At 40.2% G+C, this 27332-nt stretch overlaps 1 protein-coding gene across 2 annotated transcripts; it reads left to right on the forward strand.

Moving 5' to 3' along the window:
- The first annotated feature begins 1365 nt into the window (after window positions 1-1365).
- bod1 (biorientation of chromosomes in cell division 1) lies at window positions 1366-27332 on the forward strand. Of its 2 annotated transcripts, XM_028812689.2 has the most exons (4): window positions 1378-1675; window positions 8931-9055; window positions 23981-24180; window positions 26374-27332. In XM_028812689.2, exons 1-3 carry the CDS (start codon window positions 1529-1531, stop codon window positions 24177-24179), a joined length of 471 nt encoding a protein of 156 aa, XP_028668522.1. In that variant the 5' UTR covers window positions 1378-1528; the 3' UTR covers window position 24180; window positions 26374-27332. The 2 variants fall into 2 exon arrangements, with proteins under 2 accessions (XP_028668523.1, XP_028668522.1); XM_028812690.2 differs by lacking the exons at window positions 23981-24180; window positions 26374-27332 and adding an exon at window positions 14201-14383 and having other exon boundaries at window positions 1366-1675.

Consider the following 27332-nt stretch of genomic DNA (forward strand, 5'->3'; position numbering starts at 1 on the left):
TATACCTGTCTCCTCACTATAACCAATGGCTGATCATTGTCAGTGTGTGTTACCGTGTAATATCTCTCTGTCTCTGAGGGTGTACCAGCAACAGAGCCAAAGTTGTGAATATTAGGTATATTGGCAATAACAAAATGGACCGGTGAGTGTTAGAAGCCCTTGTGATGGACACCAACCTTGAATTTAATTAAGTGGTTTAGTTATTAACATGTTATGGGTGGTATTACTACAGTCATCTTTCCTGGATCAAGCAAATCCACATCGTGGCCCAGATAATGGCAGTTCACAGCAACACACAATTATCTGTCATCCATATCAAAACAACTTGTTCCATCGTTTTCAAGACATACTTTAACCACATATTTTCTTGCTCCCAAGAGCTAGGACATTTCTTTCACTTACTCTTATGCCATGTAAATAGGGTAAACATCCAGTAATTATGTGCTGGTGAATTTCTGATGCAGTGTGCATTCCTAATACTACATTTTAAAACAGCATCTGGCCAAGGACACACTAATGCTAGACACAGCCACTGATGAACATTTGGGGAATTTGTCAGGGTACAAAATATTTGCTGGAGTTGTATAAATCTTTCTCATGTTATATTCAAAAAAATAAACTTCTTCACATGCATTTTTATCCTATGTTGTTTATGGGTTGCACAAGTTTTTATTTCACAGTATTTCTTTCTACAACTTATTCTTTTGGAAAGAATTGAAAGGATATTCTGCACACAGTGTAAAATGTGTAGCAAATTACATTTTCCTGAAACAAATCTTCACTGGTTTTATTTTCACAGCTTCAGCCTCATAAAAAGCTACATTTACATCCGCCAATCAAAGTATAAATCCCATCTTGACAAACAATTTGATCTCTTATTATACACATAGAAAGGGGAGTTACTTTCATTGTATCTCTGTATTTGCCTTAAAAATAATTTAAAAATGATGTTCCTTTACTTGCATTAGGAACATGGAAAAACCCTGCATGAAACAAATTCCCTGCTTCAGAAGCTTAAAGCATATGGAGGTTTTGCCTTACCTAACTTTCAGTGTTACTATTGCGTTGAACAGAAAACAGTTCTGAAACTACAGTAAATTAGTACGGCTTATGCCCATTCTAATAATCTACCGTAACCTCAGTAAAAATTGAGTAAAACACATTGACTAATGCAAAGATACTTTAAAGGCATATTACTATCAAGGTTAATTGAAAGAACAAACACTAAACTATCATGAAAATTACATACTACAAGAACAGCTAAGTTCATCAAACTGTATTGTGAAAGTACAATTGGCTGCAAAGATAAAAGCATGCCACTCCCAATGCTGAATGGGATTCGTAGTTCATACACTTATCCCGCCCCCATGCGAGAAGCAGGAAACTAGAAAACTACAAATCCCGTGCTGCAGCGGGAAGTAGGCTTCATTAATGTATTATTCTCGGCTTTGTCACAACGGACAGCTCCTTATTAATACACCTGTCGCATACCTGAAGCGGTCGAGTAGAAGCTTCCTGTTGGAAAGTGATGGCTGAAAACAATGGAAGCAGTAGCTGCGCAGCGAATTTGCCACCCGGCGACCCGCAGCTCATAGGCCTGATTGTGGATCATCTGAAGAGTCGCGGCCTGTTCGACGAGTTCCGTAGGGACTGCTTAGCCGACGTGGACACTAAGGTAATTCGAGGCCGCCACCGCGGCCTTTGTATGTAAAAGTGCACTCGGTAAGAAAGCGACAGGGAAGAAGAAGAAGCTGGCCTTTCGGAATTTCCACTGTGTGTTACCAGCACCCCTGTTCGACAGAGATCGTGTGGAAAGATACAAGAGTCTATGGAGTCGCCTCTCTAGAAGTGTTTGTTGGAATAGCCTGCATTTATTGTGAGAGGCACAGTGATGTTGTTAAACTAATGAACTGCTAATATGTTGTTTTTTCACATACACGAAAACAGATTACTCATGTTAGGAAGGTTTCCAACTAAATCTTGTAGACATGGGTATGTCGGATTTCGGTGCGCTTCACTAACGATGTGTCGGTTGCCGCGACTTAAATAATCCGCATAGCTACGTCTTGTTGTAATTGAAAATAAGTGAAGTGAAAGCCCGGTTCAGCAGCTGTCCGTTGTATTTCCGCATTTCTGTTGCTTCCGGGTTACGAAGCGGAGTAGATCTATCACCTTTACAAAATCCTTTCATGTCATTCCAAAAGCAAACTTTTGTACCTGTACATGCGTTGGAATGCGAATAAGCTGTCTTTGCCAATGCACGCGCTACTTTATCTAGAAATAGGTTTTCATCTCCCACAATGCACTGCAGCAGTAGACGCTATCGACAGATTCGCGGTCTTTTTCGGTTATTTGCTCGGGCCCCCGGAGTGACGGTGTCAATTTGCCTGCTGAAAAATCGTAGCCTTGTACGTTTACTGCTAAAATGCTTAACCGAACTACACTTGAATACTTCAGTTCCGCCATGTTTTGCTTTCAGAGTGTTTATCTTCAAGATGCGATACAATTATAAAATTCCATTCTCGTCATTAGGAGTACACCTCACAAAATTTAGTTGATAAATAACAAGGTAACGTGAAACACCTGGTTTAAAGTTCGCAATTTTGGTACTTTTAAAAGAATGATCAGGTTTGTTTATACAGTTTAGAAGTTATGCAGTTCATAATATTGCACCAAGCCAACGAGACTACTCTGAGTATGCATTTCAGCCATGCAACTTGAGGATTTGTTGTTTCACTAAATACAGGTAATTAATTACTTAACCCTAGCGCGCTCAAGCAAAAGCCCATAGGGGTCTCGAGAAGCAATTCCAAAACAACAGACCTGCAGGATCGCCAGATATCGCTTGGAATTCTAGGCCAAACTCTTCTTAAAACAGCCTAACAGCAGTCCAGTTGAAATATTCTGTAGAGTCATGCCCTATGTGTCAGTATGTAATGTTCAAAATCATCGATCTTCTATTTAAGACTAGGTTTGCATTGGAGGTGGGTCATTTCCTCTTGCAAGTAATAATACTAATACATTTTATTTACATAGTGCCTTTCTCATGCTCAAGGCACTTACAGAATATAAGAGAATGGCAGGGTATATAGCATTGAAATCTTATTTATCTGGTTTGTTCGATAGTGAATTCAGAGAAAAAAAAAACAATTGATGGTCTAGCACACATACATACCGGTTACATGAGCATCTTGCCAGAGAAGTAAATTGAGAGAAGGATAATAAAGTTAAGTAGAGCTAAAAGCCTTCCTGAACAGATGAGTTTTGAGTTGTTTTTTAAAAGAATTCATGGAGTCAGCTGATCTCATTAATTTCGGTAGGTCATTCCAGAGTCTGGGCGCTGTCACCATGGAGTGTAGATTAGTGTGGGATATAACAAGATTGACCGGGCGGCACGGTGTCGCAGTGGTAGTGCTGCTGCCTTGCAGTTAGGAGACCCGGGTTCGCTTCCCGGGTCCACCCTGCGTGGAGTTTGCATGTTCTCCCCGTGTCTGCGTGGGTTTCCTCTGGGCGTTCCGGTTTCCTCCCACAGTCCAAAGACATGCAGGTTAGGTGGATTGGTGATTCTAAATTGGCCCTAGTGTGTGCTTGGTGTGTGGGTGTGTTTGTGTGTGTCCTGCGGTGGGTTGGCACCCTGCCCGGGATTGGTTCCCTGCCTTGTGCCCTGTGTTGGCTGGGATTGGCTCCAGCAGACCCCCGTGACCCTGTGTTCGGATTCAGCGGGTTGGATAATGGATGGATGGATAACAAGATTGCCAGAATCAGAGGACCTTAGTGGACAGGCAGGCACACAGTGATGGAGAAGGTCACTGATGTAGTTTGGCGCAAGGTTGTTTAAGGCTTTGTAGGTTATTAGTAGGATTTTATATTAGATTCTGTAAGACACAGGGAGCCAGTGAAGATGGAGCAGGATGGGTGTGATGTGCTCGCTGCTGCTGGTTCGAGTAAGGACTCTTGCAGCTGAGTTTTGAATAAGCTGGAGCTGTGATATAAGATTAGAAGGGGCACCTGCCAGTAGGGAATTACAATAATCAATGCGGGACGTGATAAAAGCATGGACACGCTTCTCCGCATTAGAGAAGGAGAGGAAGGAGCAAACACGGGATATCTTATGGAGGTGAAAGTAAGAAAGTTTCTTAATGTGATTTATGTGGGCGGAATAAGAGAGGGAGGAATCAAAAATGACACCAAGATTCTTTACAGTAGAGGCAGGTCTGATGAGATCACCTCCAAGATAGACTGGGAAGGAGCTCATTTTATTAAGTTGCATTTTAGTCCCAATTTGCAGGAGTTCAGTTTTGTTGCAATTTAAATTTAAAAAGTTCTGCTCCATCCAGGTTTTAATCACACTAAGGCAGGTTGTGAGCTGAGAAAGCTCTGATGAAGTTCCACTTTTAACATTGAAGTAGAGTTGAGTATCATCTGCATAAAAATGATAACCCAGTCCATAGCTATGGATAATATGGCCAAGGGGAAGCATGTAAATACAGAAGAGAAGTCCGTATACCATATACAGGAGACAATCATGACCATATAATAAATGAAATAACATACTTCGTACCTTTACTGCAGTTCCAACTTTCCTATAAAAGTAAGATACTTATGAAAACTTGCAATAACTTAAGATTCTAAACATTTTAATGTGTTTGCAGTTTATATTTAAAACTGAAGATTTATTTGTAACTTTTTTTTTTCCCCCCAACCCATTGCATGTAGCAAAGCAATGACACTGGCCCTGATAGATTTTTTTCTGTACTGTGTTGTTTCCCTTCTTTGTCAGTTAATCGTGCCCTTGAAATCTGATCATTTTAAAAGCCTTTAGTTTTTGTTCTTGTTACTTTTACAGTAATCCCTCCTCCATCGCAGGGGTTGCGTTCCAGAGCCACCCGCGAAATAAGAAAATCCGCGAAGTAGAAACCATGTGTTTATATGGTTATTTTTATATTGTCATGCTTGGGTCACAGATTTGCGCAGAAACACAGGAGGTTGTAGAGAGACAGGAACGTTATTCAAACACTGCAAACAAACATTTGTCTCTTTTTCAAAAGTTTAAACTGTGCTCCATGACAAGACAGAGATGACAGTTCCGTCTCACAATTAAAAGAATGCAAACATACCTTCCTTTTCAAAGGAGTGTGCGTCAGGAGCAGAGAATGTCAGAAAGTGAGAGAAAAGCAAACAAATCAATAGGGCTGTTTGGCTTAAGTATGTGAAGCACCGCGGCACAAAGCTGTTGAAGGCGGCAGCTCACACCCCCTCCGTCAGGAGCAGAGAAAGAGAGAGACAGAGTTTGTTTTTCAAGCACAAATCAATACGTGCCCTTCGAGCTTTTAAGTATGCAAAGCAATGTGCAGCATGTCGTTTCAGGAAGCAGCTGCACAAAAGATAGCAACGTGAAGATAATCTTTCAGTATTTTTAGACGAGCGTCCGTATCGTCTAGGTGTGCGAACAGCCCCCCTGCTCAATCCCCCTACGTCAGGAACAGAGAAAGTCAGCGCAAGAGAGAGAGAAAAGTAAGATGGGTAGCTTCTCAGCCATCTGCCAATAGCGTCCCTTGTATGAAATCAACTATGCAAACCAACTGAGGAAGCATGTACCAGAAATTAAAAGACCCATTGTCCGCAGAAACCCGCGAAGCAGCGAAAAATCTGCGATATATATTTAAATATGCTTACATATAAAATCCGCGAAAGGCGAAGCACGATATAGTGAGGGATTACTGTACTTACTTTAACCAGCAACTACAAAGACCTGCTCTGTTGCTCCTTTCATTGAGTAAAGTCAGATACAGTGGGGAAAATAAGTATTGAATGCATCAGTTTTTCTCAGTAAATATTTCTAATGGGGCTATTGACATGAAATTTTCACCAGATGTCGATAACAACCCAAGTGATCCACACATACAAAGAAATCAAAACAAATAAGTCCATAAATTATGTGTGATAAAGTGGAATGACACTGGGAAAAAGTATTGAACACGCTTACTGAAATTTATTTAATACTTGGTAGAAAAGCCTTTGTGGGTAATGACAGCTTCAAGACTCCTGTATGGAGAAGACAGTCGCATGCATTGCTCAGGTGTGATTTTGGCCCATTCTTCCATACAAACTGTTTTCAAATCTTGAAGGTTCCGGGGGCCTCTTTTATGAACTCTGATCTTCAGTTCTTTTTTCCCATAGATTTTCAATTGGATTCAAGTCGGGTGATTGACTGGGCCATTCTAGCAACTTTATTTTCTTTCTATGAAACCAGTTGAGAGTTTCCTTGGCTGCGTGTTTGGGGTCATTGTCTTGCTGAAATGTCCACCCTCGTTTAATCTTCAGCATCCTGGTAGATGGCAACAGATTCTCTTCAAGAATGTCCCAGTACATTTCTCCATTCGTCCTTCCTTCAATTATATGAAGTCTGCCAGTACCATATGCTGAAAAACAGCCCCACACCATGATGTTCCCACCTCCAAACTTCACTGTTAGTATGGTGTTTTTGGGGTGATGTGCAGTGCCATTTCTCCTCCAAACCTGGTGTGTGCAATGACATCCAAAGAGTTGTTTTTGTCTAATCTGACCAGGCTGTATTCTCCTAGTATTCATTGGCTTGTCCAAATTTTGTGCAGCAGACTTTAAATGAGCCTCAGCATGCTTTTTCTTCAGCAGTGGAGTCTTGCACGGGGAGTGTGCATAGAGGCCATGGCAGTTGAGTTCAATACTTATTGCTTTCTTTGAAACAACTGTACCTGCTAATTCCAGGTCTTTCTGAAGCTCTCTGTAAGTGGTCCTCGGCTCTTGGACAACTTTTCTGATTATTCTTTTGACTCTTCTGTCAGAAATCTTGCGAGGAGCACCTGGTCATGGCCGATTTATGGTGAAACGATGTTCTTTTCCCTTCTGGATTATGGCGCCAATGGTGCTCGCTGGAACATTCAGAACTTTAGAAATACGTCTGTAACCAATGCCATCAGTATGTTTTGTAACAATAAGATTGCAAAGGTCTTGAGAGAACTCTTTGCTTTTTACCCATCAAGAGATGCTTCTTGTGTGACATCTTGGTAATAAGAAATCTTTTTATAGGCCATCAATTAGGACTAAACCAACTGATATTAATTTGCACTGATAAGGGGGCAGGATTGCTTTCTAAATACTGACGGATTTCAGCTGGTTTCTTGGCTTTCCGTGCCTTTTTGCTCCTCCTCTTCTTCATGTGTCCAATACTTTTTCCCTGTGTCATTATACTTTATTACACAATTTATGCACATATTTTTTTGTATGTGTGAATTACTTGGGTTGTTACAGACATCCATTGAAAATTTCATGTTAAATAGCCAATTTTGAAATCTGTGTTCTGAGTAAAATGTTGACGCGTTTAATACTTCTTTTTCCCTGGTATTTGTGTGACCTGCATGAATAGGTTAAGAACCCAAACCTCCCCCCGGAGGGGGAGCTTTAGGGGGGAATGGTTAAGGCTTCATGGTGGTTTTGTTGTACTGTACTCGGGTATAGCAATGTTTTTATATTTTAAAAACGGACCATAATACTGTGTTCATTTTTTCAAAAGAACCTTTAAAAGACAACGTGCAAAAGAATTTTTTTTTGTGTGGAACTCAATCAAAGATAGTCCAACACTCACAATCCTGGGTCCGTTGTTGCCTGATGTGCTTCCTTTCACACCTCCGCCACGTCTCCGCTTGCAGGCTTTCATAGCTGGCGCTAGCTGTGCAGATTCTCCTCAATCTATCTGCCTTCCAGCACATCCGTGCCCATGCTCTTGTACATATAAGTAGTCTAACCCAGAGAACTCCCTGACTGCATCCTGTCTGAAAGTGCATTATCTACATGCTGCTGCAGTATTAAATATAAATAATGTTGATATTGAGACATTACATTTGGTGTAAAGTAAAAATCTAGAGTAAGGAAAAATAAATTGGAAAGTAGCTGAACAAGTATACAGGTACAGTATACTGTATGTATTCTTTTGATAAGATACATGGTAATAGGTTATATTGAAGAGAGGGCCAGTTTTTAAAATTTGTACACTGTAAAAGTGTGAAATCCTAGGTACTAAATTGTTAATGCTGTATAAAATTCATTATACCAATGGTATATTCTTTAATAGAAGGAGGAGGAGGTTGGGAGCATGCACTGATATAGCTGTATTTTAAAGGGTACACCATACAAAGTGCATCATAATTATGGTTCTGTTACACAACGAAACAATTGTGCAAGTAATTTGTTCATGTATGAACACTACATTTTTTTTTTAAACTGCAAAAACTCGCCAAGACAGACATAGCCCATTTTTATTGATGTTTTGGGCACTGGGTTTTCATTCACAAAAACAGCAAAGCTTTAAAGAAAGCTTTACATCTGTTTTTTAAAAGTACAACTTGCCTTGAAGTATTTTAATAAGACAGACTGCATAACTTTAGAGTTTACATTGTATTTATATAGAGGCAAATATTGGTAGTATTACATTTTGTTACATTTCCAGTGCAAAAGCATAAAATGTTTCTTTTTTCCTATCTTTCCTGCACCACTAAAGATTGTTGATGTCCAAAACATGATCTAACATCTACTGTATAAGCACAAAGTACAACATCTATCAGGTCTGTGCATTTCCTGTCTGAGGCTAATGCACCAGGCCATTTTAAATTATTTGACTTGACAACCATCCTTTTGTTGAAAAACCACATGTATGAGTTGATATCCTTCAAAAGTTGTGCATGTGCTGCCACCATCGGGCATTAAAGTTTAATCACCGTATGTTATTTACATCCCATTTTTTCCCAAGAGTATGTAGTGGGAAGATTTAAGATTTTTTTTTTAATACAAATTCTAAATAGAACAAGGTTAGTTAAAGCAGTTTGTTCTTTGCAGAGAAGAGACCTTTATTTCTATTTTTTTTTTTTTTTTTTTTTTTTTTTTTTGTTTCTTAGCCAGCTTACCAGAACTTGAAGCAGAAGGTTGACAACTTTGTTTCTACGCACTTAGACAAGCAAGAGTGGAATCCTAACATAAACAAGAATCAGGTGCGCACTGGCCTGCGGCAAAGTGTCATTCAGTAAGTGCTTATTTCCTATGCTAAATGATACTATTTGAACAGGAAATGCTGTAAAGTCAATGTATGTTGTGATCGGGAATATAACCTCTAACATATCTGTAAAGCCCTTTCATATTAGCTTCTTCTAATTTTTAATTTGGTTGGTAACAGAAATAAAAAAAAAAAGAAAAAACTCTGGAGTGAAATCCTTATATTCACTGCTCATAGTGTTGTACCTAATCCATAAAGCAGCTGCCTTTATCCAGTCTCGATGTTAAAAATTACCTGCCAGGAGCAGATCTCATTTTTTTTTTAAAACCACCCATTCAATATAAAGATCATTCAAGCACCATTTAGAAGATAAGTCAGTCAGAATTTTTGAGACGGTTTGAGAGAGAATTACAAAGTCATGAGGCAGATACCCTAAAGGTCCTATTGCCAAACTGCTTTAATTACAGTTGAATTCGGATTTATCTAAGGGTGCAATCGAGCTGTACAGGGTAAATGTAGAAAAGCAATTTTAATCCTGTTTTTGATATGTGCCTCTGATGTTAATTTAGTAGTCTATAGTTATTCCCAAACATTAGAACAATCAGAAATTTAACTATACTATTTTATATATAATGCAAGTGATATGTTCTCAGTACTAAAAAAAAATCTTTTTAATAGAAAACAAATTACATTAAATATGAAATTGAAGATGCTATATACAATACAAAAGACGTATGTGTCATCGCAAAGATGACATTTAAGGCCTAGGTGTTTATTTGTTGCAGCACAATGCAGCAATTAAAGTGTAAAAAGTAAAGGTGCTAGTATTGTACCATGAGAAATTAAAGACATTGTCACTTTGGAGTATGAAGTGATAATGGTCAAGGAAATAGATTATTTTCTGTTAATGTGAAAAAGGAGACCATAAAACATTCAAGGGCAGTTCCTGCAGAGCCACTCATAATGGCTTTTTTATTAGATATTGTGCCAAGGTCAAATAGTAAGTAAAGAAAAAATACCACAATATTATGCCATTGAAAATGTGTTTACTGTTCCAAAGAAAGATATTACATGTGTGCTGTTTATAAAAGCATTGTTGCCATAGTTGTGATACAAATGTGCCTGGATTTATAAGAAAACTAGCTACTCTGATCTTTCAGGTAGACGCAAAAGTTAGTTAAATGTGTTCATACCAGAATCATGGGATAGAAATGATATAGATGGATAGATAAAGACTGACTTCAAGACTGCATAAGATTGGCTAGCTCTCCTTAAATCCAGGAAAACCAATGAAGATATCCATTACAGCATAAGTGATGGCATTAGTACTATCCATATATTAGGGAGGATTGAAAAGGTCAGGTGTAGAAGTTGTGTACGTTTTTTAAGGCAGCATTTACTTTACTTCCTAAGGAAATCTGTTCTTTTCATGTATGTAGTAAGCTACTGGATTCATGTATGCAGTAAGCTACTGGAAATGTTCATGATAGCCAGTGTGTTCTACACTGCATTTTCCTGGGGAAGCAATTTGAGCTCAAAAGAAGCACAATACCTGAACAATCTTAGCAGGAAAGCCTGCTTCATCACAGGGTAAACCCTGGACACACTGGAAGCTGTTATGGAAAAGAGGACGGTGGCAAGTTCGGATACAATCATGAAAAATATCCTCCAGGAGGCACTCTCTTGGAACACTTTTAGCCACTGGCTCATTCCACTACTGTACGTGTTACAAAGTGCCTCTAGGGGTCTTCCCACTGCTATCAGGCAATTCAGTGCTTCATCCCGATGTACTCCAATATATTTTGCAGATATTTCAAAATTAAATTTAACATTTATTTTTACTTATTTATTGGTTGATTGGCTTTATTTGTCCTGTGAGTCTGTATCCTTGTTTTTTTCTCTGCTGCTGTATGCATCTGAATTTCCCCATGAGATAAAGTTGATCTAATCTAATTTATATTTAACCCAGTCAGAGCCTGATCATAGCTAAGGGAATCCACCAGACTGAAACCCTTGCAAAACTGAATGTGATAGTATTTAATCTGATTTAAAGAGGAAAGCAAATTTAGAAAAACATACAGTAGTTGCTTTAAGGCTTGATGTGTGAACTTAGAAAACTTTTTATGATCTAAAATGTTGTTTCTTAGGGAAAACTGCAGTTGAAGGCATTATCAGTTAATTTTTTTAGCTGGTAGGAAACTGGCCTTGAACTGTATTCATGGCAACCCTTGAGACTAAATAATGTTTGTGTTTGTTTGTTTTTGTATTGCTATCCTGCTGCCTTCATTTGATGCACTAAAACACACATGTGAAGTGAACTGCATTCAGCACAACAACCATTGCAGTACTTACTAATACAACTCCTACCATAGCAGCCAACTAAGCTTTCAAACTCTGCTATGGTACTACAGCTAAAAGAACAGACATCACCACATCAAAATAGTTAATAAATTTGAAAATTCGAAAATCTTCTGTAAAATTGTCACATTGTTATTAATGATGGCCGGCTCTCTATATTACATGTCTGAGGTTTTGTGAAAGAAAAGACCAGATTGAATATACAGTGGTGTGAAAAACTATTTGCCCCCTTCGTGATTTCTTATTCTTTTGCATGTTTGTCACACAAAATGTTTCTGATCATCAAACACATTTAACCATTAGTCAAATATAACACAAGTAAACACAAAATGCAGTTTGTAAATGGTGGTTTTTATTATTTAGGGAGAAAAAAAAATCCAAACCTACATGGCCCTGTGTGAAAAAGTAATTGCCCCCTTGTTAAAAAATAACCTAACTGTGGTGTATCACACCTGAGTTCAATTTCCGTAGCCACCCCCAGGCCTGATTACTGCCACACCTGTTTCAATCAAGAAATCACTTAAATAGGAGCTGCCTGACACAGAGGTAGACCAAAAGCACCTCAAAAGCTAGACATCATGCCAAGATCCAAAGAAATTCAGGAACAAATGAGAACAGCAGTAATTGAGATCTATCAGTCTGGTAAAGGTTATAAAGCCATTTCTAAAGCTTTGGGACTCCAGCGAACCACAGTGAGAGCCATTATCCACAAATGGCAAAAACATGGAACAGTGGTGAACCTTCCCAGGAGTGGCCAGCCGACCAAAATTACCCCAAGAGCGCAGAGACAACTCATCCGAGAGGTCACAAAAGACCCCAGGACAACGTCTAAAGAACTGCAGGCCTCACTTGCCTCAATTAAGGTCAGTGTTCACGACTCCACCATAAGAAAGAGACTGGGCAAAAACGGCCTGCATGGCAGATTTCCAAGACGCAAACCACTGTTAAGCAAAAAGAACATTAGGGCTCGTCTCAATTTTGCTAAGAAACATCTCAATGATTGCCAAGACTTTTGGGAAAATACCTTGTGGACTGATGAGACAAAAGTTGAACTTTTTGGAAGGCAAATGACCTGTTACATCTGGCGTAAAAGGAACACAGCATTTCAGAAAAAGAACATCATACCAACAGTAAAATATGGTGGTGGTAGTGTGATGGTCTGGGGTTGTTTTGCTGCTTCAGGACCTGGAAGGCTTGCTGTGATAGATGGAACCATGAATTCTACTGTCTACCAAAAAATCCTGAAGGAGAATGTCCGGCCATCTGTTCGTCAACTCAAGCTGAAGCGATCTTGGGTGCTGCAACAGGACAATGACCCAAAACACACCAGCAAATCCACCTCTGAATGGCTGAAGAAAAACAAAATGAAGACTTTGGAGTGGCCTAATCAAAGTCCTGACCTGAATCCAATTGAGATGCTATGGCATGACCTTAAAAAGGCGGTTCATGCTAGAAAACCCTCAAATAAAGCTGAATTACAACAATTTTGCAAAGATGAGTGGGCCAAAATTCCTCCAGAGCGCTGTAATAGACTCATTGCAAGTTATCGCAAACGCTTGATTGCAGTTATTGCTGCTAAGGGTGGCCCAACCAGTTATTAGGTTCAGGGGGCAATTACTTTTTCACACAGGACCATGTAGGTTTGGATTTTTTTTTTTCTCCCTAAATAATAAAAACCACCATTTACAAACTGCATTTTGTGTTTACTTTGTTATATTTGACTAATGGTTAAATGTGTTTGATGATCAGAAACATTTTGTGTGACAAACATGCAAAAGAATAAGAAATCAGGAAGGGGGCAAATAGTTTTTCACACCACTGTATGACCATACTGAAAGCAAAATTCATGTGTTTGGGTTAGTCCATGACTGTCTGTTACAACAAAAGGACAAAACAGGGAGTCCTAAATCAATATGTCAAGTAGTCCATAAATAATAGAGCTGTTCATAAAGATTAGATATGAATAAATGTTGTGTCCTGGAGGATGATAGATTAGCAAAAGTGGAATGACTCCCTTAACTAACTTAGCCACCATCACATTTGCTAGCAGTATTTTCCTCCAATATGATGTGCAGGAATCAATAGATCTTCGGTCATTTTTTTTTCTATTATGTCAAGACTCTTAATAAATAAATAATAAAAAAAAAAAAGTCAATATTCTTGGTCTGTCATAAGATTATTTTAAAATAAAATTTTTAAAAGACTTTTCCTTCTCTCTGCAAAATGTAAAACTAGAAAATAACCCAGTGATGCCTAATGTTGAAATGTGTAGTTTAAATTTCTTTTACTAGTACTTCTTTGCTTAGATATATAAAACAATTAAGGATTCTTCCTTGGATATACAATGCCATGTGTTTACTCCATTAGTTCAGATAAAAGTACTACATCCCTTGTGGATATACCACGGCGTGCTAAGGATACAAGTGCTTCTCCATTTTCCTGAAACAAATTCTGGTAAAGGGGATGGGTGGTACTGGTAAGCTGCAGAATAAACATGACCAAAAAAACGGGCCAAGTTTTCTACAGAAATACTCTGTTCATTTGAAATTTATAATTGCAAACTAATCTAAAAAAAACAATTTTCAGTGGTGATCACAGCAGCAATTGCATGCTTTGCGATGGTGATAGTAGTGTAATGTTTAGATTTGAAGCCATATAAAATTTTGTAACCAGCTAAAGTATTTGTCCTGCATGTGTAGGTCTTGGCTTTTTGTCTGTATGTATATACATATAAAGATAATAAATGCATTCCACCAGTCATGGATGTGTGTGTAAATAAATAATATATATATAATTTTTAATTTTGTAATATTGTAGCAGCGCTGACAAGATGCATCAGCCCAGGGTGAGTGACCCCTTTGTAAGAGCTCGTTTTCCAACGCTACCGGCAGGCATGCCTATAAAACCAGCAAGCCTGCAATGATAAACAGTCCTTTTTAACATGTTGACTGCCAAGTATAAGTTGGGAGAAATTTCTTTTCCGTGTGCTAACCACAAGTTTTTTTTTTTTTTAAATATTAATGAAAATAAACTTTAATTGTGAGTTTTGCTCATTAATATTTCATTACTACTGTATATTAAAATAACAGAGTTTTACAATATTGTCAAATTCACCATTCACCTGTTGGGCGTCAATGTGTTCAGGAAAAAGTAAGAGGTTCTGTCCTGGCACTTGGCAATGGTGTGTTATTGGTGACAGGAGCGGGACGAAAATAAGGACTTCTGTCCAACTTGACAAAGTGTAGAGTGCCACAAAGCCCTATACTGTAATGGAATTATTTAGAACTTCAGAGGAGTTGCTGGAGAGTGAGAAACCACTGAGAAAGACTGCTACTTCAGCAGCTTGTCCACCACTTTTTTTGTCTAAGTTCCATTGGCCTTAGTACACAGATGTTGCTGGCAAAGCTAAATCAATATGTGAAATACTACATAGATAATAGCTTTGGGGTCATGGAGCTGGAAAAAAGTGTGGCATACTGAATTGCCACTGACCCTAGGAGAACCATGTGAAGCATGGCTGGTGGGAAAAATGTGCACCCAAAGGGTGGGGCAGATCGCAGGGGTGTCGTGGGCATCAGTGGATGAAGAGACTCGGACCTGGGGGGTATTTTTCGTACGTGGATTACTTGTTTAGCCGGATGTAATTGTTGATGATTTGGCCTGATCCTGGATCTGTCGGTTTTTCGAAACTCTTGCTGGATGTGTTGTCATAGCAACACATCCAAATCCTCAAACCTGCTCGGAGCAGGTTTGTTCTACGTAAATAAGGATTAGCTCACACACTTAATCAGTGTCTCTGCATGGAATTCATTCAGTCATGACTTCGCCGTACATGAATGAGCGACCAATTGATACCAGTATGCAAATTTATAAGAAGAGAATTTCTTATAGAGAGGGTTTTGTGCGATTGGCAAGATCCTTTATTGCTCCTGGAGGAAATTCTTTTCGAAAGATACTGCTTTAGCCGAGGGGGAATATTGTACCTCAAAAATTTATTAGGACCTTATATTCGAAGGCAAAGTCGGGCTCTCACAACCACACAGACAGTATGCATTGCTTTGAGGTTTTTTGCAAGCGGCACTTTTTTTATATACTGTAGGCGATGTGGAAAATCCTAACTAAAAGTGCAGTTTGCCAGGCAATTCGTAAAGTCTGTTTGGCTCTGAAATATTTCCTTCGGGTTTTCATAGTGTTTCCTGGACACCTGCATGTGCAGAAATTAGAGGAGTTTCTTGCCATTGCAGGTAGGTAATACACAAGCTAAAACACCCACAGTTCCATGAAGAATCTCAATCAGCCTAACATTCTCATTACCCAGGATTTCCAAATGTGATTGGGGCACTGAATTGTACACAGATCCGAATAATCAGACAGTGTCTTCATCAAATATTTGACCTTCGTCAATATCACATTGGTCAGACACAGGTTCAAGGGATATGACATTCCCTGCAACCGACCCAACAAAAAAAGAGGACTATATGGAACATACCTATGGCACACATCGATGACAATGAAGTGACCACTGCATCCTGCCACTGGTTCTGAGGAGGAGCTTCCCCCTGGAATGCCCTCAGAAACAGGGCGATGGGCATTTTGCTGGAGAGACAACTCTTCTGCAGGGGTTAGGTCTGGACAGCGTGGACCTTCACCTGTTTTTTGCTTGTCTGCCTTCTTATTAGCTTTAGAATTAATTTTTTTATATTATATATGATTCTTTGTCAACAATTCTTTAAATAGTTATATACCAATATTTACCAGTTTGAAGTATATTCTTGTACTTCACTTTAACTTGTTCCCATGTTCTCCTTGTGCTCACGTTTGATCTGGAATTATGACATATTAAATATGAATTTACATCCATCCATCCATCTTCTAACCTGCTGAATCCGAACACAGGGTCATGGGGGTCTGCTGGAGCCAATCCCAGCCAACACAGGGCACAAGGCAGGAAACAATCCTGGGCAGGGTGCCAACCCACCGCAGGACACACACAAACACACCCACACACCAAGCACACACTAAGGCCAATTTAGAATCGTCAATCCACCTAACCTGCATGTCTTTGGACTGTGGGAGGAAACCAGAGCACCCGGAGGAAACCCACGCAGACACGGGGAGAACATGCAAACTCCACGCAGGGAGGACCCGGGAAGCGAACCCGGGTCTCCTAACTGCGAGGCAGCAGCGCTACCACTGCGCCACCATGCCACCACATGCATATTTAATATATGTGAATTTCCCCTTGGGATTAATAAAGTATCTCTATCTAATTAATCTGACACATATGAAATGAAACGCTGCATTCAGTAAGTACAATGCACACTACTTAGTGTTTAATTTGTCAGCCACTTTTTGCCAGCCTTCTTTTCTGGTTTGGGCTGCTTTTGCAGTGTTACCCTTTGTGCATATTAAATCTTGACATTCTTCATGTCCTTTGAATTTTCTTTTGCTCCACTTGAGTGAAAAAAAAAAATGCACCCGTTCTTTCGTCATTTTGTTGCAGCCTATCAAAGACTTGCTGATCATGTTTTCTAGACTCAATATACATATATGGGCTTTTCACTCAACGCGGGCGCGCGCATTCATCTCGGATGATTAGATCCAGCTAAACTAATCTACTACACGGATGCGTTTGAAAAACCGACTTATCCCGGATGAGTTTCACTGGCATTAACTCATCCAAGATGAGGCATCTGATCTCCAATGATTTAAGCGACGTACGGAAAATACCCCCCTGGAACGGTGTTTGCAGCATCACTTCAGTGAAGGAAAACTGCTCAAAAAAACCCAGTATGTGTGCAACTTGACATAAAAGATTTGCCTGCTCACTTTTTTAGACTGATGCACAGGGATTAACACATGGTGCAGCGCCCCATAGCATCACTTGAGCCTTCAATTTGTCCTAAGTGAGTCTCCAAGGAACTCTTTTTAATGGCCTATTACAGTACACCCCCAAAATTCGCAGGCGTTGCGTTCCTAGAGCACCCGCGAATTGTGAAAAACTGCAAATTTTGGATGTGGTTATATATAAAAAAAAAAAAGCCTATTTTTATAGTTTAAACCCTAAATATGCCCCCAAAACACTTTAATTTAATTTCAAACTCGGCTTAATACATTACCTAAAAATAAGAATGTAAAGGTAAGCCCGTATACTGTACAGTACTGTACTGATACGTCACCCGCAGTGCTAGAATGTAAAATACCAATGTTACCTCTGTATGTAGTGTAATTCATGCAAGCATGTTTTCATTGCCAGAAGCCTTAGAAGGTGCAGGACGTTTCGGTGGCATCTTGGGGCTTTAACCCTTAAACTGCCACATACTTGGGGGTAATGCATCCCTGGACGCCAAATACTTTTTTTGCCGCACTTTAAGTAAACGTCACAATTCACAAAGAAAACGTGAAATTTAAATGGAACACTTTTTTTTCCCCCCATGCAAAGAGCATCACAATTACTGCAACACTGATCATTTTTACACACTGCTAATGAACTGTAAAAACTATTTTTAAAAAAAAACAAAAAAAAAAAAAACTACTGGAACAATATGTACAAGGTGCAACTGACGCCATTGATGAAATTCAGTAAGTCACCAAGCCAACTGCTCTTGAACTGGCTGCACTCAAATACAGAGGTAAGCGCTGATGCTTGTAGGCTCGTCTAGTGCAGCGGCGTAATCCCATAGACAGTGAGGCTGCAGGGGGTCACAGAATTGCACAGAAATACAGGAGATTGTAATGACAGGAACTTTATTCAAACACTTCAAACAAACAAGTCTCTTTCAGAAGTAAAACGAGCTCAGTATGCAGTTCTCGATTAAAGAATAGACAAACGTCATAAGGGAGCACAACAGGAGCAGAGGATGTCTGGGGGAGGAGAGAGAAACAATCAGCCAAAAAGGACAGGTACTGTTCAGGCTTTTAAGTATGCGTAGTGTCGTGCGAGAAGCATTTCACAAGACAGAGCAGCCACAAGTAAGCCCAGCAAGTAAGGGAGCAATGTGAAGGTAGTCTATCAGCATTTTTAAGAGGGTTTTTTTGAGGAGCGTCCGTGTCTTCTAGGGGTGTGTTCAGCCCCCCTGCTCACAAGGGCCTGGCAGTGGTCATGAGCTGGCTGCTTAACAAATGTACGGCACTGACTGATCAGCTCCTGCGTGCTCGCAAATGGCACTGGGAAACGACTATAGCCGGTTGTGGCAGTTTAAGGGTTAAGAGGAACAAAACGGAAAACACAAGAACACTCAGCTGGAGATGCATCAGTCAATCGGCAGCAAGGAGAAATTAATAACGCTGTAGCGGTCCAGTGCTGCTAAGATTCACACTGTCTAAGCCGCCGATTTATTTATTTTTATGGTGAAGATTCCAGGGACGCACCCATCCTTGGCCCTACCCACACGCACTCACAAACGGAGACAAAAACAAAGCAAACCGGTAATCAAACAGCAAATAAAGAATGCAATGAAAACAATACCGCCACTGTGTCCCTTATAACAAAGCACAAACAAAACACACACCGTAATTCATGAAAAACGGCAACAGATGAAAATAGATGGTCCAGAGATCCGCACGTTGAATGGGAATGTAAAGATAGTCCTACCACTAATTCCTGAAAATAATGGTGGTGACGGGTTCAGGAGCGCTTCTTTCTTTGCAGGATGGCCATGAATCCACTTACAGTCCTTATGTACACAGGCAGATGGCAGACAATCCAGACGCCAACCACAAAATGATGCAGAACAAAACGAATAAGTACAGGTAACCCAACAGAAGACAGGAACTTGAAACATAAATTATAAAATGCCTTTTGCTTTTGGTCACCGGCCCCCTTTTTAAAAGCCGCGCGGACATCCATTGACCCCAACAGCCCCAGCACCCTCAGCAGAAGACCAATCAGAGCCACTGCAGGGACTGCTGGGAGTTGCAGTTTCAAATTCTGTTGGCTTCTTTCACCATCCCAAGCCGAGTTTTCCTCTACAGTTCCTTCCTGTTCTCTCTACGGTACAGTATTGCCACTAAAAAGCCATAATTGCGGAGGATATTTGCGGTTTCTGCTAACAATTATTAGTTAGGTTCTAAGGAAATATCCGTGAACTCTGAACCGCAACTTCGTGGGGGTCTACTGTACCTTTAAAAGGGCAGCATAGTCCTTATGTTCATACCTGAACTATGTGCCCTTCAGAGGTTGGTTGGCAGAGTTGATAATCTCCAACTAGTCCTCTTTGTACTTGCTATTGAACAGTCAACCAGTCCCTATGTACTAAGTGTGCTGTATACTGTTAGAAGGTTTTACTACACCCCAACGTACCCATAATACTAACCAGTTGTCAAATCATCCTCTGTCACATACACTGAGGGGGATGAGTATTTTCTCAGGGCACTGTATGTCCTGTGTTTGTTGCATTACCACCTGGAATTAAAATGGGTTTTTGGTGCATTTTGAAGGAGCAAAATATCTTACTGTCAAGTTGGAGAGCACGCACTGGTACAGTGCGTTGCTGCACCCACTACATAACAAATCAACTCGGATCTCGGTTTGCAACCCCCCCGGGCAGTCACGCGGTCCAGTCCCACCCTCCGGAAATTACCCTCTATCTTTCACAGCCAGGTGTTACGTGGGCAACCCCTTGGTCTGGTCCAGCCATTCGGGTCCCCAACAATGAGGATCCTACGAGCTGGATCACCCTCGGGGGGGGGGAAACGTGCCACATGGCCGTAGTACCATAACTGAGGCTCCCTCACAATGCAGGTAATGTGCCTCATTCGGGACTCCATGAGCAAAGTACCAAAGGAGTCCAGTCTTCGTCTCAGGTCACTGGATAGCGTCCATGTCTTGCAACCATATAGCAAGACAGGAAGCACCAGGACTCTAAAGACTTGGACCTTCATCCTTTTGCAAAGATTTTGGGACACCTCACACCCTTTTCCAGTGACCTCGTGACCCCCCATGCTCTCCCAATCCGTCTGCTGACTTCATAAGAAGAGTCACCAGAGACATGAATGTCACTGCCCAGGTAAGTAAACCTCTTGACAAGGTTGACATTCTCTCCACAAACAGACACACTGCTGATGGCTGTGCCCAAGACGTCATTAAAGGCCTGGATCTTGGTTTTTATCCAGGACACTCGCAAGCCCAGACACTCAGACTCCTCGCTCAGTCTCTTGAGCGCCCGGATCATTGACTCCGCGAAGATCACTGCATTGTCAGCAAAGTCAAGATCCGTGAACCTTTCTTCACCAACAGATGCCCCACAGCCGCTGGACCCCACAACCTTGCCCAACACCCAGTTCATACAAGCACTGAACAGAGTTGGAGCAAGAACACACCCCTGATGAACCCCAGAATCAACTGGGAAAAACGCAGAGGTCCTGCCTCCACACTGCACAGCACTCACAGTACCAGTGTACAGGCTGGCCATGATATCCAGCAACCTCGAGGGGATCCCGCGAATCCTCAGGATGTCCCACAGGGCAGCTCGATGAACTGAGTCAAACGCTTTGCAAAAATCGACAAAGGCTGCAAAGAAACTGCTGATATTCGCGTTTGCGCTCCATGAGAACCCTCAGTGCCAGGATGCGGTCGATGGTAGACTTCTTAGGCGTAAAACCAGACTGTTCCGGTCACTGGTAGGTGAGCAAGTGATCACAGATCCTATTGAGGATGACCCTAGCAAGGACCTTACCTGGCACCGAGAGCAACGTTATCCCCCTGTAATTGCTGCAATCCAGGCGATCACCCTTCTCTTTCCAGATAGGGACGACAAGTCCCAATTTCCAGTCAGTTGGGATGATGCCAGTCTCCCAAATGGAAGCAAAGATTACTTGCAATGCCAGGAGGACAGACTTGCCACCAGCCTGGAGAAGTTCACCCTGGATACCACAGATCCTTGCAGCCTCCCCCCCCCCCCCTCAGCTGGTTCACCACCTGTGCAATCTCAGTGAGATCGGGTGGTTCACAGCTAATTGGAGGATCAGCCTCAAGAACCGTGGACCCAGAGATATCCAACATCCTAGCCGGAGGATCAGCTTTCAGGAAACCGTTTTCCTGTCCCTGCCAAAACATCCTCATGGCATGATGCTGCCGTCACCATACTTACCATTACCCCGAGAACACTGTTCCTACAGTGAAGTGTTGGGTTTGCACCATACATGGCAATTCCCATGATGGCCAAAAAGTTCAGTTTTAGTCACATCTGACCAGAGAACCAGGAAGTATACAGTGGTCCTATGAACAGATACTCCTCTCTGCTGTGGATATCTTTATAGCTCCTTCACTGTTATTTTGGTGTCTTTGTTGTGTCTGTGATTAATATCAGGTTTGTAGTGGTTGCATACAGTGGTGTGAAAAACTATTTGCCCCCTTCCTGATTTCTTATTCTTTTGCATGTTTGTCACACAAAATGTTTCTGATCATCAAACACATTTAACCATTAGTCAAATATAACACAAGTAAACACAAAATGCAGTTTGTAAATGGTGGTTTTTATTATTTAGGGAGAAAAAAAAATCCAAACCTACATGGCCCTGTGTGAAAAAGTAATTGCCCCCTGAACCTAATAACTGGTTGGGCCACCCTTAGCAGCAATAACTGCAATCAAGCGTTTGCGATAACTTGCAATGAGTCTTTTACAGCGCTCTGGAGGAATTTTGGCCCACTCATCTTTGCAAAATTGTTGTAATTCAGCTTTATTTGAGGGTTTTCTAGCATGAACCGCCTTTTTAAGGTCATGCCATAGCATCTCAATTGGATTCAGGTCAGGACTTTGACTAGGCCACTCCAAAGTCTTCATTTTGTTTTTCTTCAGCCATTCAGAGGTGGATTTGCTGGTGTGTTTTGGGTCATTGTCCTGTTGCAGCACCCAAGATCGCTTCAGCTTGAGTTGACGAACAGATGGCCGGACATTCTCCTTCAGGATTTTTTGGTAGACAGTAGAATTCATGGTTCCATCTATCACAGCAAGCCTTCCAGGTCCTGAAGCAGCAAAACAACCCCAGACCATCACACTACCACCACCATATTTTACTTTTGGTATGATGTTCTTTTTCTGAAATGCTGTGTTCCTTTTACGCCAGATGTAACGGGACATTTGCCTTCCAAAAAGTTCAACTTTTGACTCATCAGTCCACAAGGTATTTTCCCAAAAGTCTTGGCAATCATTGAGATGTTTCTTAGCAAAATTGAGACGAGCCCTAGTGTTCTTTTTGCTTAACAGTGGTTTGTGTCTTGGAAATCTGCCATGCAGGCCGTTTTTGCCCAGTCTCTTTCTTATGGTGGAGTCGTGAACACTGACCTTAATTGAGACAAGTGAGGCCTGCAGTTCTTTAGACGTTGTCCTGGGGTCTTTTGTGACCTCTCGGATGAGTCGTCTCTGCGCTCTTGGGGTAATTTTGGTCGGCCGGCCACTCCTGGGAAGGTTCACCACTGTTCCATGTTTTTGCCATTTGTGGATAATGGCTCTCACTGTGGTTCGCTGGAGTCCCAAAGCTTTAGAAATGGCTTTATAACCTTTACCAGACTGATAGATCTCAATTACTTCTGTTCTCATTTGTTCCTGAATTTCTTTGGATCTTGGCATGATGTCTAGCTTTTGAGATGCTTTTGGTCTACTTCTCTGTGTCAGGCAGCTCCTATTTAAGTGATTTCTTGATTGAAACAGGTGTGGCAGTAATCAGGCCTGGGGGTGGCTACGGAAATTGAACTCAGGTGTCATACACCACAGTTAGGTTATTTTTTAACAAGGGGGCAATTACTTTTTCACACAGGGCCATGTAGGTTTGGATTTTTTTTCTCCCTAAATAATAAACACCATCATTGAAAAACTGCATTTTGTGTTTACTTGTGCTATATTTGACTAATGGTTAAATGTGTTTGATGATCAGAAACATTTTGTGTGACAAACATGCAAAAGAATAAGAAATCAGGAAGGGGGCAAATAGTTTTTCACACCACTGTATACTTTCATTTTGTTATAATGGATTTAATGGTGCTCCATAGGATATTCAAAGTTTGGGATTTTTTTTTAAAACCCATCCCTGACCTGAACTTCTTAACAACTTTGTCTCTGACATGTTTGGAGTGCATCTTGGTCTTCATGTTACTTGCTTAGTGGTTCTGCAGAGTTTATGAGCCTTTCAGAACAGGTCGATTTACACAGGCATCATGTGACACTTTGATTGCACACAGGTGGATCCTAGTCAACTAATTATGTGAATTCTGGAGGTAATTGGTTAGACCAAGATCTTATTTAGGAGCTTCACAGCAAAAAGGATGAATATATATATATGCACTTACAACTTTTCAGTTTTTACTTTTGTTTCATTTATTTATAAATACTGTATATATTGCCACAGTAGTTTTGTCTTCTGGATACATTCTGTGACTTCTCCTGCATTGTGCTTTCCTGATTGCTCCCTAACCCTGGCAATACACACTGTAAACTTATTTTCTGTAAATTTTGTGTGTGTGTGTAAGATATGTGTAGGTGAGCTTACTTGTTTGTCTGCAGACAGGTCTGGAGTTCTTAGCAAACTTGTATCTTGTCCTCCTCCTTGAAATTTTCAAGTGTTGATCTTTAATATTTTCTGTGTCTGCATTCTGAGCAGGTCAGGAATGCTGGAAGCTGGAGTAGACCGCATCATTGCTCAAGTAGTGGACCCCAAGTTAAATCACATTTTTAGGCCCCACATAGAAAATGCAATTCATGAATATTTGACTGCAGAGAACAAGCAGGAAACGGTGCCAACTGCACACTTGGATCCTGAGAAACAAGAACCCATAGCAACTGCTCCCAGCACACCCTGAGGTAGGACATTCTGGAGTTTTATTTAAAAAAATAAAAAAAAATAATGTGCAGTGTGATGATGTGTTGGTTAGCATGGCTGCTCCACAAATACAGATTCCTGTGTTTGATTTCTCTGTTCTGTAGATTTGTGTGGCTTTATGTCGGTTTCAAGTTTTGAAAGGAACCTGAAAAGTGTATTCAGACGGGCAGGGATAGGGTTCCTGTGTGCTCAAAATAACAAGTCCAAATGAATGCAAAAATAATACATTTCTTAAATAAAATGCACAAAGGAGAGGGATTCAATTGTTACCTTTGATATTATATTGGGAATATTATTTTTAATTAACAGCATTATGCTCTAATTTGTACTTACCAACTGCATATACTGTATTCTTTAGACATACTGTATAACAGAACCCTCATTTTGCAGGGAACCAATTTAAAATTTGTTAATGTGAATTTGTTCAACAGTGCTTCAGTTGAGAAATGGAGTGTTTAATATATATATATTTTATAATAGATACAGCGAAATAGACAACACAAATATAAGTATGCTGTAACAAATGTCATTTCTAAAAATATAGCCATATACCACTCGCCACTCAAAAATTTAAAATGTAAAATTTAGAAAAATGTCCTGTTTAAAGAAAAAAAAATGTACGTGTATGTAAAATAAAGAGAAAAAAAAATCTTAAATAGTAGTAATGGATGATTTAAGAAGTGAATATCAATCCAAGTTAATAGTTTTGTTATATGGGTATGTAAACACATTAACTGTATTAATGTTAAGCCTTAATATTAGCAAGCTAAAGAAATATTTAGATGGTAACACACTGTTGTGTGTTTCTGCCAAAGCTCTGGTGTCTGATCCGGACTCAGCCCTTGCAATTAAAGACGTACACATTCAAAGAAAGCAGCACTGCAAGCACCTGCTTTTCAATGCAAATTTCTCATCAGTATAATGAAATATCACACACACACACACACACACACACATGCAGAGTTTAACTTCAGCACATTTCAGTTGTGTTGCAAAAAGCAACACTTGTTTCAAATTTCAGTTTGGAATAAAAGAAACACAACTTCAAGAAAATAATTGTCGGACAGGATGATGAATCTTTTTCCCTTGGGTGTTGATTTTTTAAAAAAAAAAATTTTATATCCTTCACTGGACTCCGTTTTAATTGGAGGCTTGTCTTTTGATAAATAAACACAATGGCTCTTTTTATCTGAATTTGTTTTCAATAGCCTGCTGGGAATGGACCTGTGTTGTAGCGTAAACAAGTTGTTAATGATTATGTGTTGCTGATATAACATTATTGGGAATTGGTGCTTCTTAGTTTATATTTCATTCACTCTAAATAATAAACTATGTGGCTGAATTTTAGAGAGTGGCCTAAAAGTCTGCTTGCGGTGCTGGAACATTTTTTTTATATTCTACTTTTTTTGATCAACATCATTGCTGTTGGAAAATACAATTACAATCTATCCAAATTATAGATAATTCTCTTCATTTTTGGCATTAAAGAACCATCTAAAGCCCAAAAAGGGTGAGATCACCAAGGCATTTTTTTTTTTCCCAAGGAGCATCATTGCCCCTGTCCAAATCGGAGACTACTGTATGTGCCATCTCCCATCAGTTAGGTGAAGGAGTTCTAGCCTTTTTGTTAACCTCTTGCATAAATGTGCAACTTGATCTGACCTTTGTCTTTCATTCCCCAGGATGATGTGGCCACATGTTGGGTAGAAGGTCTTTTAGTGCCGGTGCAGCCCTTCACTGTTTATGACTAGAGACACCTCTATACTTTTGCCTGTTTCTTGCACAGCAGGGGGAAAATCTTGGGATAATGTGGCACAGTGCTGCTGAGTTTGCATTCCCACCAACCCATCAATATCCCCCCTTTTTGTTCCTCTTCAGAGACCTCATTCACGTTTATGGTATACAGACCTGTAGTAGGCCATGAGTTTCCACGCCTAGTTTTTATTTCACTAAAGTTACCCATATGTTTAAGTGTAGTGTGTGTTCCTTGACGGTATCTTTGCATCTGGCAACCTTTGTTAGCCATGCAGGCCATTCTACATGTCCTGGGTCAAAATGATTAACACTCTACTGTACTCTACCACACACTCCTTACAAGGATAATTAATATTTTAAATTTTTAGGTAATGTGTTGCATTTTCCTTAGAACTAAATAGCATTTTCTTTCCTTTCAGGTTGTACTGACGTGTGCGGCTATGTAAGTTACAATGAATTGGAGGGAAACCAATCTTCCAAGAGGACTGCGCGGTGTTAAATGAGTAATCGCATTGGTTGCAGTTTAAGAAGAACATCTGCAGCAGTGCACTTTGACCAAAGGAGCTGTGTGCTGAAATTTCTGTAAATGCAGGCACCTCTAGAGTAAGTGAAGAGATGTGCACCTGTGATACCACTAGGCACTGGGATCTAAATGATGTTCTCAGGTGAAAAATGAAGGATTTTTAGAAGCTATGCTATAAGGGTTGTAATGGCTGAATGCTATCTTTTAATGCACAGTAATTTTAGCTGTAATTGTTTGCTGCTACATCGAGGTTTCTACTTGATTTTTTTACAGCTTTGGGGTTGAAGGAATTAAACAAAAAATAAACTTGAGCCAAAGGCCTTAAAATTTCTCAGAAGTTGGGCAGGTGTGAACATTTTTGTATTACTGACTTTTCAAAAAGTGTGTTTTTTTCATTAAACAGGAATGGGTTTATATTGGTTTTTATTTGCTAAAACCTGAAATACACCAAGAGTGCCAAGAATAGAGTCCAGCCAGCACTGCTGTTAGGGATTTCCCACAACTACTGAGACTGGGGCGATTGGGCTGGGCCGCCCTCTGAAAGGACTGGAGTGCTCCTCTGCACGAGTACTTTGTGTGTTTAAGAGAATCTTTAACGTGTGTGACGTGTCACCACAGATTTACTTTGTAGAAGTTGGGGTAGCAACTGTTCATGACGAGAGGAGCCTAGTATGATGTGACCTGTGTTGATGAGTTGTGCATCCATCACGGACTGAAATTTTAGTTAAAAGCCTTAGTTTCTTACTTGGCTGACAGTGGGTAGACCAAATTGGTCTATAATTTCTGTGCTTTATTTGTAAAGATTGTGGAATGATTTTTTTTTTTTTTTGTTAAATGATTAAACAATCTAAATGA

This window comes from Erpetoichthys calabaricus, chromosome 11 (assembly GCF_900747795.2).
Source record: "Erpetoichthys calabaricus chromosome 11, fErpCal1.3, whole genome shotgun sequence".
Classification (NCBI taxonomy): domain Eukaryota; kingdom Metazoa; phylum Chordata; class Cladistia; order Polypteriformes; family Polypteridae; genus Erpetoichthys; species Erpetoichthys calabaricus.